General features: G+C 46.0%; 1 protein-coding gene across 4 annotated transcripts in view; it reads right to left on the bottom strand.

Moving 5' to 3' along the window:
• Positions 1-606: 606 nt before the first annotated feature.
• LOC147098642 (PH and SEC7 domain-containing protein 1-like) overlaps positions 607-12,115 on the bottom strand; it is a 303,222-nt gene continuing 291,713 nt past the window's right edge. For 3 of the 4 annotated variants that reach the window (XM_085970604.1, XM_085970603.1, XM_085970607.1), the window contains 3 exons: positions 9,130-9,274; positions 3,687-3,830; positions 607-1,684 (listed from right to left, as the gene is read on the bottom strand). In XM_085970604.1, coding sequence (XP_085826730.1) covers positions 1,442-1,684; positions 3,687-3,830; positions 9,130-9,274 — 532 coding nt within the window. In that variant the 3' untranslated portion in view covers positions 607-1,441. The remainder of the gene's footprint in view (positions 1,685-3,686; positions 3,831-9,129; positions 9,275-12,115) is intronic. The other variant, XM_085970606.1, reaches the window with a different exon arrangement.

The following is a 12,115-nucleotide window of genomic DNA, read 5'->3' as shown; positions in this document are numbered from 1 at the left end:
TTCGGCCCACCTAGCTCTAGCCCCTCCCACAGAAAACGACAGCATTTCCCCCCACCCCACCCCCCAAACCCGCCCTCACCATCATACCTTGCAACAGGTTGGCAAAGCCACCAGGGAGCTTTTCTAATCTCCTCTGCCGTACTGGAAGGATAACCAAAGAAGACCCCACTTTTTTTTAAATAACATTTCAGCAGCATCGAAGGTGACAGAGACTCTGTGGGGTCGATCTTGACTCGGTGGGATGGTGTAAAACGAGAGCGAGTCGGCAGCCCGTTTTACGTCTCGCCCCGCCCAAGTCAATGGAAGTAACAATGGGTCTGACTCGCTATCGCCCGTTTTAAACCACGGCAGAGTCCAGGTCCACCCCCTGCGTGACACAGCTACACCCTTTGGATTGTTATCGACTTCCGGGCCTTAGAATTAACCTCACTGACTGGAACTGGGGCCTGTCTAAAAATATACGCCATAGCCGAGTGGAATGGGACTGAACCGGTGCGTCGGACTCCCGTCCGTCTAAGTAAACAGCATGACATCATCATGTATACTAAAAGAATTGTTAAAAACAGTCTATTCTGTGAGATCCTGCTACAAGAAACACACGTTCAACTGACTCTGTGACTTTTACTTTCGAATAATTTAACATTTACAGGGGGGGGACAAAAGCAGGTGTGAACAGGTGGATCAAGGGGAAAGGAAAATGAAACACAACATAAATAAAGTATCAATGTCCGCCACCACTGTTAACTCGTCACTGACGCTGGTGCGATTGTCAAGAGTGTGGCCGTGAGAAGCCCAATTCCTTAAGCACCGTCTGTTGGGTATAATCCAGGGGAGCCATTGGGGAGGCAGCAACCATTGCCTAGCAGGTCCCGTCAAAACTCAGAGGCAACGACCCGGCCACCAAAGCCTTCTCGCCGCTTACCTGTGGCAATCTGAGCCGCATAGTCCAAAAGAAATACAAGTTAACTCAACCGCTCCGTGGAAACGCAGCAACTGTGTGGCCCCGCTCAGGCCTCCTTAGTGGCGAAGGGCAGCCCTATCCTCTCACACACTCAAGAGAGAAGAATGGAGCCTTTGCAGGAAGAGCTGGCTAAGGTTTCGGAAATAAAGTACAAGTTGATCCAAGTCCTCCTGTTTGATGACTCATGCCAGACCTGGTGCAGATGCAGCCATGGCCCTTCCCTTCCCAATAGCGTTGCACGGAGCCACTGCATAGCCTTACTGTCCTTGATGTCACAGTACCTGTGCCCTGGTGTCTGTACCTCAGGCCTTGCCTTTCAGTCCTTCGGAAAGAGAACCACTTTTACACCATCCAGTCCTTGAACCACACATGCGCCAACAAACATGAGCAGCTACCATTGGCACTACACTAAAGTCAGAAGTTGTAACCGAACGTACAACACACTAGCCAGTCTCAGTGCAAGGCTCCACTAACAGTGCGTTATAGCTTGTGCTTGGTGCTGGCGGAGTGCCGATAGCTCCTGCGCTCAGACGTATTCCGCTTGACCCGGATGGCGACGACCGGCTGCTCCTGGTTGAGGGACGGGCTTGAGCGGGACTTCTTCAAGCCATTTCCTTCATTCTCAATGGTGTCAAACAGGGCGGATTCAAACTTGTCCAAATCGTCCGTTCCTGCTTTCAGCTTGGCACGGAGCAGCATGACATACGTGCTGAATCTCATTCTCTATTGAAAAGAAAGCACAAAGCTCGAATATTCCTCATTCGCCAAAGACAGAGAGAAGATGTTGCCACTTGTTGCGGGGTGGTGGGGGGGGGGGGCGGTGTGGGAGTCCAAAAACTAGGGGCCATCAATATAAGATAGTCACTAATAAATCCAATAAGGAATTCAGGGGAAACTTTTTTGGCCAGTGAGTGGTGAGAATGTGGAACTCGTTACCACAGGGAGTGGCTGAGGCGAATAGTACAGGAAACTTTGGTTTATCCGGAGGTTAAAAGTCCGGAAAGCTCTATCTACCGGCAAAATTCAGGAGCCGTTTCCTATAAGTTTTTTTTACTTCTCGTTGCTTTTTTTTCCCCCAGTCAGGCTCTGCAAGGTCTGTAGCTAAGCAACAGCTTCAGCTAGAGACGCTTTTAAGCTGCAGCCGACTGTTTTGAAGCTGTTGCTAAGCAACAGGATTTGTTGATTCACACGGAGCTGAAAATCTCCGTGTGTTTCAACATTAGCGCTGGTTTGTCCGGCAGTTTTGATGGGACGGCAACAGCTCGGTCCCGTCGGTGCCGGATATCACAAAGTTTCCTGTATAGATGCATTTAAGGGGAAGCTAGATGACGTAAGAAAACTACTAAGCACTTGGTTTGAGTGTAAAACAAGGCTTTAATCAACTGTTTCACAACCATGAGATTTCTAGTTACATCACTAGTTCCTGGTGACAAAAACGTCCTGAGCAAGCTGGGCCCACGCCCGAGTATTTATACTTTCCTTGGACGGCGCCACCAGCTGGCCGCCCAGTGTTATCTCATGAGTCATTTCTACATGAATGGTAAGATTCATGACACTGGATAAGCACATGAGGGAGAAAGGGATAGAAGGATATGCTGATAGGGTGAGAGGAAATAAGGTGACAGGAGGCTCATGTGGAGCATAAACACCGGCACGGGCCTGTTGAGCCACGTGGCCTGTTCCTGTGCTGTAAATACGATGCAATGTTGGTTTTGTCAAGCTGATTATTTCAATACAAACAGCGTGGAGACAAATCATGCGAGATAAATCCGCGCCCAATGGTGCTCAGACCAGTTTTATTCCCAGCACAAATGACAATGGAGCCTCGATAGTCCAAATGTGTAGCCTGTAATGGGCCCCCATTTGGCCCAACCGGCACCTCCTGGCCCTGTTCAAACAAGAGCGCGGTGTTCTCCCGGGGTCCTGACCAACATTCCTCCCTCAACCAGCACCCAACAAAAACCGATCAACAGAATTGTAGATTGATACAGCACAGAAGGAGGCCATTCGGCCCATCAACTGTTCATTCATCTCATTGCTGTCTGTGGGATCTTGCTAAGTGAAAAATGGCTGCCACATTGGCCTCCATAACAACAGGCACTTCACCATAGTCAGTTGTAAGTAAAGCATTCTGGGATGTTTCTCAGCAGCGTGAAGATGTGCTATATATAAATGTTTTTGCCAATCAGGAAAGAAAGACTTGCATTTATATAGCACCTTTCACAACCACCGGACGTCCCAAAGTGCTTTACAGTCAATGAAGTACTTTTTTGAAGTGGAGTCACTGTTGTAATGTAGGAAACATGGCAGCCAATTTGCGCACAGCAAGCTCCCACTAACAGCAATGTGATAATGACTAGATAATCTGTTTTAGTGATGTTGGTTGAGGGATAAATATTGGCCAAGGACACCGGGGAGAACTCCCCTGCTCTTCTTCGAAATAGTGGCCATGGGATCTTTTACGTCCACCTGAGAGAGCAGACGGGGCCTCGGTTTAACGTCTCATCCGAAAGACGGCACCTCTGACGGTGCAGCGCTCCCTCAGCACTGCATTGCAGTGTCAGCCTAGATTTTGGTGCTCGTCTCTGGAGTGGGACTTGAACCCACAACCTTCTGACGCAGAGGTGAGTGTGCTGCCCACTGAGCTACTGGCTGATGAGCTTCTCAAGGGTTGTCTGGCGACCGGTGATTTTAGTCTTTCCTATGAAATTGCTGCTACGCTCACCTCAAATTCCAGGTATTCCTCTTTCAGTTTGTATTCCTCCAGCTCTTTACCCTTCACCTTCTTGTCCGGCGGGTACGAGTGATGCTCAGCCAGGTCCACAGCCATCGATTTGAGTCTGGTATCATGAGCCTTTATCTGCTCCTCCTGCAAAATTCAAAGAAAATAATAACAAAAAAAAATTAAGACATTTAAACCTCCCCGCAGCCCCCCACCCCCCACCCACGCAACCTCCACACCCACGCAAACTCCCCACCAAGTAATATGGTGGAAGCTGCCACAACCCTTCGGTTACTCTGAAAAACCTGCATTCCCGCAGTACCCTCTTCCGACCAGCAGAGGGTGCCATCACACTGCCAAAAACCAATATGAACATGTGTCGGCCGTGGCTCAGTGGGCAGCACCCTCGCCTCGGAGTTAGAAGGTTGTGGGTTCAAGTCCCACTCCAGAGACTCGAGCACAAAAATCTAGGCTAACACTCCCAGTGCAGTACTGAGGGAGCGCTGCACTGTCGGAGGTGCCGTCTTTTGGATGAGAAGTTAAACCGAGGCCTCGTCTGCTCTCTCAGGTGGACGTAATAGATCCTATGGCACTATTTGGAAGGAGAGCAGGGGAGTTCTCTCCCGGTGTCCTGGGCAATATTTATCCCTCAATCAACATTAGATTATCTGGTCATTATCACATTGCTGTTTGTGGGAGCTTGCTGTGCACAAATCTGCTGCCGCGTGTGGTGGTTATTCTTTATGTTTAGTAAGAAGTATTGTGATTGGTTGTTTCCTGCCTTGGGATATATGCTGTAATCTCATTGGTAGTTGATGTCATGTGATTTGTGGTGGCCATCTTAAATTCAGTTCTTTCCAGCCTTTAGTTGGGACTGGGTGTTGAAGATGTGCTACAGGATTTTTAAGTTAATAAAGCCTAGATTAGAAAGGCAAATCTATTCTTTATTTCAATTTATTAACTTTATGTCAGAATGGAGCGATATCTTCAACCAGAACGATTCAATGCTGACCCCAATTCTGCAGGAGTGGATGATAAATGGAAACATTGGTATTGTACATTTAAAAACTTTTTGGGCGTGTTGGATCAAGAGTCTCTAAATAAGCTGAATATGCTGATCAACTACATTGCTCCGGATGTGTATAAGTACATTTTGGACTGTAAAACTTACGAAGTGGCTATTTCTACATTGGAAAAGATTTTTGTTAAACCAAAGAATGAGGTATTTGCACGTCACCTTCTATCTGCCCGTAGGCAGCAGGTGGGAGAATCTTTGGATACTTATTTACAAGCACTTCGGTGCCTTAGTGTTAACTGTAATTATAAGGCTGTGACGGCTGAAGCATATAAGGAAGAATCGGTACGGGATGCTTTTATTAATGGATTACTGTCTAGATCAATTCGTCAGTGGTTGTTAGAAAATAAGACTTTGGATCTTAAGAGTGCTTTTGAGCAAGCTTCTACATTGGATGTGGCTCAGAGAAGTTCGGATTCTTATGCTCTTTTTAATCGGCCTGTGACTGTGGTTTCGGCAGTTCCGGATGAAAAGGAATTATGTGGACTTAATAGGAGTGGTTTACTAGATTCTGAAACAGTTTCTACTTCAGCGGCTGTTGCCTCTAGGATTCAGAAGTGTTATTTTTGTGGGAACATCCGGCACCCTCGTCTGAAGTGTCCTGCTCGGGAGGCTGTGTGTAGTAAATGCGGCAAGAGAGGTCATTACGCACGTGTGTGTAAATCATTAGGTTCAATTACCTCCTCTGTGACTATTCAGCCTTTAGATAGGGCGTTTATTGCATCAATTTCTGCTGCATTTGCTCATGGCCTAAACAAAGCTATAGTTACGGCCCAAGTTAATGGGTTGGAAGTGAAGGCCCTTATAGATACGGGCAGTACCGAGAGTTTTATAAGTCTTCAGTTTGTAAAGGAGAAGCATTTGAAAATTTCGCCTGTTTCCTATCAGGTGTGTATGGCTCAGATGACTCTCACTTCACAAGTAGCTGGTTGTTGCCTTGTGAAATTGATTCTTCTAGGTAATACGTATACTGATATACGCTTATCTGTTTTGCCTAATCTCTGTGCGGATATTTTGATTGGTCATGATGTGCTTCAGTTACACAAGTCTCTCAGTCTTTCATTTGGTGGGACTAAGCCACCTTTATCTAGTTGTGGATTAATCTCTTTATCCATTTCTCCATTATCACTTTTTTCCAATTTGATGCCGGATTGTAAGCCAATTGCTACCAAGTCAAGAAGGTATAGCAGTCAGGATAGAGAATTTATTAATTCTGAAGTTCAACGTCTCTTATGGGAAGGAATCATTGAACCTAGTTGTTCGCCTTGGCGGACACAGGTAGTTGTCACGACTAACGAGAGACATAAGAAACGAATGGTGATAGACTATTCCCAAACTATTAATAGGTATACTCAATTAGATGCGTACCCTTTGCCTAAGATTGATGAGCTTATCACTAAAGTATCTCAGTATAAGGTTTTTAGCACTATTGACCTAAAGAGTGCTTATCATCAGATTCCTATTGTTAAGAAGGATCAACCATATACGGCCTTTGAGGCTGGTGGAAAGCTGTATCAGTTTTGCCGAATACCATTTGGTGTTACGAATGGTGTTGCTTGTTTTCAACGGGCAATGGATGCTTTTATAAGTGATAACTCTCTCTCTGACACCTTTTCATACTTAGATGACATCACGGTGTGTGGCAAATCAAGGGTGGAGCATGATTCTAATTTAGAAAGATTCCTTCAAGCTGCGGAAAAAGTTGGTTTAACTTTCAATAAAGAGAAGTGTACCTTTTCGACCACTGAGGTAAATCTACTGGGGTACATTATCTCGGGAAACAAGATTAAACCAGACCCAGAACGTCTGCGACCATTGATTGATTTACCTTGTCCTACTAATTCTAAGGCTTTGCAACGAGTTGTTGGACTGTTTTCTTACTATTCTAATTGGATTGCAAATTTTTCACAGAAGATCCGGCCTCTTATTCGGGTTACGACATATCCTCTATCATGGGAGGCCAGGACGTGTTTTGATCATTTTAAAAAGGATATCCTTGGAGCAGTTGTGCATTCTATTGATGAGCAGGTTCCTTTTGTGATTGAGACGGATGCTTCTGATTTTGCAATTGGGGCTACTCTGAACCAAAATGGAAGACCTGTGGCCTTTTTCTCACGTACCTTGAACAATAGTGAAAAAAGGCATTCTTCAATAGAGAAAGAGGCGTATGCAATAGTAGAAGCACTGCGTAAATGGAGGCATTATTTATCGGGGCGACATTTTACGTTGGTAACTAATCAAAAGTCTGTGTCCTTTATGTTTGATGTCAAACATTTTGGAAAGATTAAGAATGATAAAATAATGAGGTGGAGGATTGAGTTGGCATGTTACCATTTTGATATAGTTTATCGTCCGGGGAAGGATAATGTTGCTGCTGATGTGCTGTCGAGGGCTTATTGTTCTGTGATTCACGGAGATACGCTTATTAATCTTCACAATGCCTTATGCCATCCTGAGGTTACGAGGATGATACACTTCGTACGCAGTAAGAATTTGCCCTTTTCAGTTGAAGACGTCAAGCGGATGACTTCATCATGTTCTATCTGTGCTCGGCGTAAACCGAATTTCTTTAAGCCTCAACGAGCTCATCTTATAAAGGCTACTTCTCCTTCCTTCAACTACTCAAAACCAATATATATTTACTGTTGTGGATGAGTTTTCAAGGTTCCCTTTTGCTTTTCCTTGCACAGATGTATCAGCTGCTACAGTTATCAAATGTCTGACTCAACTTTTTGTCATCTTTGGGATGCCTGCGTATATCCATTCGGATCAGGGAAGTTCTTTTATGTCTTCCCAGTTGAAGGAATACCTTCAGAGTCGGGGAATTTCTACTAGCAGAACTACCCCGTATAATCCCCAGGGTAATGGACAGTGCGAATGATACAATGGGGTGATCTGGAAGGCAGTTATGTTGGCTTTGACATCCCGGAACCTTAAGAATACACAATGGGAAATGGTACTGCCTGATGCCCTGCATTCCATTAGATCATTGCTTTCAACGGCTACTAATGTGACCCCCCATGAAAGGCTCTTTAACTATCCGCGGAGATCTACTACAGGATATTCGATACCTTCATGGCTTACTATGCAGGGACCTGTGCTGCTTCGACGCCATGTTAGATTGTCAAAATATGATCCTTTAGTGGAGGAGGTGGAGCTGTTGGAGGCAAATTCCCAATATGCTCATATTCGATTCCAAGATGGGAAAGAAAGTACCGTTTCAATTAAAGACTTGGCTCCTTGTGGTGGCCAGCCCTCTTCTGAGGATATTAACAATAGTCATGATTCAGATAATGTGGATGCTGTTACAGATACTACGAATATTTCCAATCCGACTGCAGATAATTATACTTCTATTAGTCAGCCCTCGATGGATGTTCATGACCGTCCCAGTTTACCTCCTGATGGGATTTCTAATCCGGAAACCGTTGAAAACTGGGATATGGATAGCCTTCCTGCAGAAGATACTTCTGTGTCTCCTGGTGTGGGAGGGCAAGGAATTTCACCAAGGTTGAGAAGGTCGACACGAACAAGATATCCGGTCGACCGATTGAAAATGGACTTTTAAATTGATAGTAATGTTTTAAAATTGTTGAAATATTATATTATATTGTTTTAATTGAGAGATACTTAATACTTATGTGCAATGTTACTAATTGTTGTTGCTCACTTAGTATTGTGTCATGTTGAATAGTTTTATTTTGTCTGTGCATAGTTTTAGTTGTAAATAATTAATTATAAATTGTAAAGGTTATTTAGGTTGGAGTATATTTTAAAAGGAGGGGTGAATGTGGTGATTATTCTTTATGTTTAGTAAGAAGTATTGTGATTGCTTGTTTCCTGCCTTGGGATATATGCTGTAATCTCATTGGTAGTTGATGTCATGTGATTTGTGGTGGCCATCTTAAATTCAGTTCTTTCCAGCCTTTAGTTGGGACTGGGTGTTGAAGATGTGCTACAGGATTTTTAAGTTAATAAAGCCTAGATTAGGAAGGCAAATCTATTCTTTATTTCACCGCGTTTCCTACATTACAACAGTGACTGCACTTCAAAAAAAGTACTTCATTGGTTGTAAAGCGCTTTGGGACGGCCAGTGGCTGTGAAAGGCGCTATAGAAATGCAAGTCTTTTTTTCAGGTACCTCAACCAAGTGGCTGTCCTTCACACAAGAGAATCGACATGGAGGCATCAAAATTCCAGTACTGCAGAACTGGGTCAAAACTACTCTGTGCGAATATTAGCACATTAACGCCTTCATACTCAATCCCTCTGCCTGCTCTTTTACCGGAGGCATTGTTGTTGTTGTTGAAATATCTCTGATCTCTCATCTCCACGTTTTCTCACCGGGCATAACTAACGGCAGATCACTCACCAGAGACAGCCTGGTCGCTGTCGTGGGCAGAAGAGGCCGGCTAAACTTCTTCTGGGAACCAATGGCCGCGGGAAATGGCGGCGCAGAAAACATGGCCGACACCAGGTTTATCCGGGTGATCCAGGACTGCATCAGATCCGAGCTCCTGGAAGGGACAAAAAAAAAACGTGGTGTTTACAAGATGGGCACGCAGGTAAGAAACACCCCTGGCCCATCGGAGAAATATTGAGAAGCAAAGAGGTCCTAATTCAGTTAGATGGCCATGGTCAGGGGTGAGGGAGATTTTCACTCTGGTTACAACGTTGGTAAGATTTCCCTGTTTCCCAGGTACAGCGAAAATCGTGAGTTCCCTGTACACAGGTTTCTGATTTTGCTATAATTAGCAAAGGAGCAGATTCCCGTCACCCATATCATCGGCCGCGATTTCGCCAGCGGGGGCTGGATCTCGGCGGGAGAGCTGGTTGGCGGGTTCCGGTCCTGCTCCCGGCTGCAGACGCTCTGTGAAAAGGATTTTCCGTTCATAGGGCTTGTTAAGCCCGCCCTGCAGGGTTCCCGGCCAATTAAAAGGAAGCGGGTCTGATGACGTCACTTGATGACGCGTCATTGGCCGGTTTCCTTAAAGGGACCACAGCCACATTCATTTTGACAGTTGTGCTGTGCTGTCAGTGTTCTACAGCATTGAGGTGCTGCAAACACTGACAAGCACTGCACAGAGGTGCACGGCTGCACCCAGGCTCTCCCATTACTCCCTTGTACGAAAGGCTGATATTTAAAGATATTTAGTAGACGAGAATCATATATGTATAACTTCAAGTGTAGCCATTGACCAAATAATATTACCCATAATTACTCCTGGGTAACTAGAAAACTTGTTCAAAATGTAGCTGCACGGTCAAAAGCAGTTTTGACTAAGTTTTGATAACAAACAGCCCCAGACTGCGAGTGAAGGTTAAATCCTTAAATAACATATTATAATGCTGTATAGAACTTAGAATTTGCTTAACAAAACTATAAACAAGATAACACGGAACATGGCAAAGTTGGTGGAAAAATACTGGAAAGGCGGGATGCTACCTTAGTCTGAGTGACGATGGTATTTTGACCATTAGAACCAATTAAAAAAGGTGATTTTGTTAAAGACCATATATGGACACTGGCCACACCAGCTTTTGATAAGAAAAGGGTTAAAACCTCGATACCCAAAGAGCAACTTCACACAGACGTAAAGCGAGGACAAAGGAACAGACTTAAGACGACATCATCTGTGTCCGAGAGGTTCCAGAGACCGAGGGCTGCGAGCTACTCGTTAAAACTATCGCCTAATATTAAGTATATTACGCTGTATGCTTAATAAATCTTGATCTATTGCTCAAACATACTGGCTGCTGCCTATTGGTGTCTTGTCCAAGAACTCAGAGATCATTAAGATCTAACACCTTCCATATGCTTATGGAGGGAGTCACAGCACACAGGAAGGTTCTCTAACCTTCCAAGGGTGGAAGAGACCACCCCAGGACACCAACGCAGCCTGGTTGCACATTGCACAGGAGGACACAAGCAGGGATGTCGCCAGGAGTACCAGGCTGCAGTGGCGCAAACCTTTCAATGATCTCAGTGGATCACGAGACGTTCCTGCAAACCCACACTCAACTTCATCCTGCTGTACCTCTCATCACATCCCAATCACTCTGCCTTCCCTACCCTACTCCTGCACATTCTCACTCACACCAAATTACCTTGCACCTCCACCCATCCCTCTCTATCTACATTATCCCCATCTCACTAACCACCCCTCACACTCACCCTCATCCTAGTGCAATCATACCAACTAACAACACACAAGGGTAGGCACCTCGGGGGGAAAATTGGGTGAGTAGCGCCACCTGTTAGCGCCTAAAGGGGCAGTCAGTGGCTGTAGAGGCACTGGCTGCGCCTCCCGCAATATTCAGCAGGGGCGCTAATGGTGGCGTTAGACATTTGCGCTGCGCCGCCACCGATGACGTCATCGGTGTGCGCAGCACCCCATTCGCGATATTTGGTTCACGGGGCCTTACTGTGCCAGTAGAGGCGCAAGTTAAGGTGGAGGTGCGGGTCGGCCGCTTTTCCGGCGGCCGCCTGCCAGCACCTCCGTCCCCGGCCTCCTGGTCCCCCCCCCGCGGCATTGCCGGCTGTTTCCCGAGAGCCCGGCACTTCTCCTTGGTGCTGGGCTCTTTTGCCGGCACTCGCGATCGGGGCTCGCGCTGTTGCAGGCCCCTCCCCTTTAACAGTGGGAGGAAGGCGTGCAGTACCGCAGCGTGCCATGCCGCAGCGTGTGGCGCTGCAGCACGTAGCGCTGCGAAATTCACTTTCAGCGCCCTAAGAGGGACGCGGAGCGCCTCGAGCCGCGCCCCGTCTCCCTCTAGGGGCACTTCAACTGAATTTGCGGCGATCGCTAATGCGGCGATCGCGGCGCAAATTCCAGCGCCCAGGCAAACTTTGCGCCGCTTGGGCGCCTCAGGCCAATTTCTAGGCCCTGGTGTTTTATGCAATGTTCATGTAAATTTTCTGTTAATATGTTGTCAAAGATTGAAATCTTTACGTTCAACATTTTGCCTTATTGTACAGATCTGTGCTCACCGTTGGAAGTATCTTAGTGAGTTGCAGTGAATGGTGAGACATAACGGTATCCCCCACAATGGTGCTGAATGCGAAAGGAATGGCTTGGTCATTGTAGGAATGCTTTATGGTGATGGTGTGGGGTGGTGTTAACCTGGCGCATCATGTTCTGAAATCGCAGACCCGACACTTTGGAAACTTACACGGAGGTGGGTTCCCAACCCGCTGTCAATTATTTCCATTTTGACAGCGGACCCGCCTCCAAACCCGCCCTCTGAGCGCCGGCAAAATTCAGGCCAGCAACGTTGTAAATTTAGCAGCAAGATTTGCAAGGTTCCCATTTTCTAACATTAATCATAAACGCTTAAAAATAAATGTAGCATCATAGAAT

This window comes from Somniosus microcephalus, chromosome 29 (genome assembly GCF_052327205.1).
Source record: "Somniosus microcephalus isolate GS21.2 chromosome 29, FLI_Smic_1.0, whole genome shotgun sequence".
Taxonomy (NCBI): Eukaryota; Metazoa; Chordata; class Chondrichthyes; order Squaliformes; family Somniosidae; genus Somniosus; species Somniosus microcephalus.
The sequence above is the reverse complement of the archived record's forward strand: the minus strand, read 5'-3'. Positions and strand labels throughout refer to the sequence as shown.